This window comes from Octodon degus, unplaced genomic scaffold, assembly GCF_000260255.1.
Source record: "Octodon degus isolate 3935 unplaced genomic scaffold, OctDeg1.0 scaffold00065, whole genome shotgun sequence".
Taxonomy (NCBI): Eukaryota; Metazoa; Chordata; class Mammalia; order Rodentia; family Octodontidae; genus Octodon; species Octodon degus.
This window is the reverse complement of record NW_004524641.1, coordinates 6407829-6410551: the sequence shown is the minus strand read 5'-3', so window position 1 is coordinate 6410551 and position 2723 is coordinate 6407829. Positions and strand designations below refer to the sequence as shown.

General features: G+C 51.2%; 1 protein-coding gene across 1 annotated transcript in view; it reads right to left on the bottom strand.

Moving 5' to 3' along the window:
• Positions 1-949, bottom strand: part of Sp3 (Sp3 transcription factor) — a 53849-nt gene extending 52900 nt beyond the window's left edge. Inside the window, exons 1-2 of the mRNA XM_004634750.2 lie at positions 429-949; positions 124-368 (exon numbers count right to left, since the gene is read on the bottom strand). Coding sequence (XP_004634807.2) covers positions 124-368; positions 429-949 — 766 coding nt within the window. The remainder of the gene's footprint in view (positions 1-123; positions 369-428) is intronic.
• Positions 950-2723: the final 1774 nt, after the last annotated feature.

The window sequence follows — 2723 nt, the reverse complement described above, 5'->3', positions numbered from 1 at the left end:
CCTCCTCCTCCCTCCTCCTCCTCCCCGCGCTGCCCCTGCCCCCTCTCCTCTCCTCCCCTTTCCCTTCGCGCCGCTCGCTCGCACTCGCGCTCGCTCCTCTCGCACCGTCAGTCACTCACACACCCGCGCCCGCACACAGGGGGACGTGCTCCCGGCGGGCCGAGCCGCCCGCCCCGGGGCCCGGCGGGAAGACGGCATGGTTAGGGCTGGGAAGCTGCATGGTGGCTGGCGGGGAGGGCAGGCGGAGGGGAATGCGGCTTTCTGCCTCTCTCTCAGACACTCGGTCGCACTCTCGGGGCCGGCGGCCCGCAGCGGCGGCCCCGGACGGGCTGTGGTCAGCGGCGGCAGCAAGGGTTGCTCTCTCTCGGCTTTACGTACCGGTCATAGTGTGTTTAGGGCACCTCAGGCGGGGCTCCCCGCCGCCTTACACATGGTGAGGAGCGAAGGCGGCGGCGGCGAGAGAGGATGCGGGAAGCGGCGGCGGACACGGCCGGAGCGGTCCGGGGATTTTTTTTCCTATTTTGATTGACTGTGCGGGAAACACAAAAGGTGGAGCCTCCAGCCCAAAAGGGGGGAAGAGGGTGACAGCCTGCCCGGAAGGCCCGCCCCTCTTCTTCGCTCTCATTCGCCGCTGCGCTCTCCGTCGGCTGTGCTCATTGGTCCGGGCGCTCGTCCGTCGCTTGGCCTGGCGGCGCGCTTCCTGTTTGCCCCCCGGGTGGAAAGGGAGAGACAATGAGCGGCCGAGTCGGCGTAGGTTCCCGAGAGCGGCTAGGGCTTGTCCGTTACCCCGCTGTGCGCGCCGCGTTTGCCGGCTACCGCGGCCAGGCCCCAGGCGTAGGCCTCTTTCGCCTCGCTGGCACTCTGAGTAGGCCCCGCCAAGCCGTGGAGGAGCTGAGCTGGGGATGAAGTCCGTCCCCGGTGACTTCGGCGCCAATCGTCGTTCTTCCATCGCAGCGCAGCCTCGGCGGGTTCTCCCCAGGGCCTCGGGCGCTCTGAGCCGCAACTTCTCGGCGCTGCCAGGAGGCCGCCACCGCCGCTCAGCCCCGGGGTTCTTCCGCGGCCACTGCAGCTACTGAGCGAAGCAGATCCGCCCCACGGGCCCGGGGGGAGGGCACTGGTATTGGGGGAGACACCCCCTCCGAGGCTGGAGGAGGATTTCTCTCTCACGTTCAGCTCTCGGATTCTCAGTGGAGCCATCTCATTCTCATCCTTCCAAGCCACAGGTTCCCTAGTCTCCCACTTTCACCCAGGAGGCAGGCATTTTAAAGCCAAAAAATCTAGTGATCTTACATATGGGAGGAGACCTTTCCTTCTGGACAGTAATACCAAGATGGACTTAAAGATAATTTTATTTTCTATGTAGTGGATATGTTAACATACAAAATCCTTTCACTTAAAGTCAGTTTACTGTACACACATTAAGTTCCCTGCATCTTCCTCTTAATACCAAATCAGATATTATCTCCTTAAAATGCTATTCATAATGGTGAACATTTTAAAAGTCATACTGAAGTTCCCTGCACCCTTGGACCATTTTTTGTTGTCCTCTAATTCTAAATACTGTTTTGCTTAGTGACTTGGAGTAACAGTCCTTCTTGGTTCCCTTGATATCTTGTCATTCTGAGAGAAAAATGTTCACGTTTTATGTGTGTACTCTGCCGGGTATCTCTGTCTAGTAGGTTTGCTTGCTAGGAAGAGGTTAAATTCAAGATATGAAAACTGTCCTCAAAAATCAGTGTCCAATTATTGTGATGATTCTTTCCTACAATAAATGAGGTTGTGCTGGGAGAATGAGGTTGTGAAGTCCAAGCACTTGAACTAGATTTTGTGTGCACTAAATAAAAAATATATATATCTTAATCTTTTGCTGAAGACTGAGTTTTCGTCTCAATTCCAAAGTACATATACTTTGCCAGGTGTGGTGGTGCACACATGTGATCCCAACACTATAATATCAGCACTCTGGAAGCTGAAACAATACTGAACAGAAGTTCTGTACTACATAGTGAGTTCAGGCCCAACCTGAACTACATAGTGAGACCCTGTCTCAAAAAACAAATACACTTAAGCTTGCCACCAGTGCTCATAGAATGAGAAACATGGGTACTTGCCTCCTAATTAATGCAAAAGACTAGATTACCAAGGAATTAATTTAAAAGTCAAAAGCTACAGATAGCAAAACAAGACTCAAAATTCTGAGTCCAGAAGATGGGCTGAAGGGAAGGGAGGGGAGGGGAATAGGAACAAAAAAAAAAAAAAAAAGCAGCATAAAAATATATTATGCACAGCTACAAATTCCCTATGATGAATGTTAACCATATAAAATGAACCAATAAAACTTAAAAATTCTGAGTCCAAGAACAGGATTCATCTCTTCTAATACTTATTTGTTTAGGTCTCATATTGAACTAGAAGAACCCCTTAATAGTTGGAATAGCACAAATGATGTGCTATTTTACACTTTTTTTAAAAGACAGTCACACTATGTAGCATAGGCTGGCCTTGAACTGAGAGTGATCCTCTTGCCTCACCTTCCAAGTGCTAGGAGTACAGGTGTGTACCACCACACCTGACTACACTTACTTTTTAAGAAAAAATAAAAGTTATAATCTTGGGGTGGAACAGAAAAAGATGTCTTCTAGAGCAGGACAGAGATGAAAATGAGTGGGAGAGGGACTCAGTATTAGCACTCTTGTCTCTTAACTGGTTATGTTGGATACAGG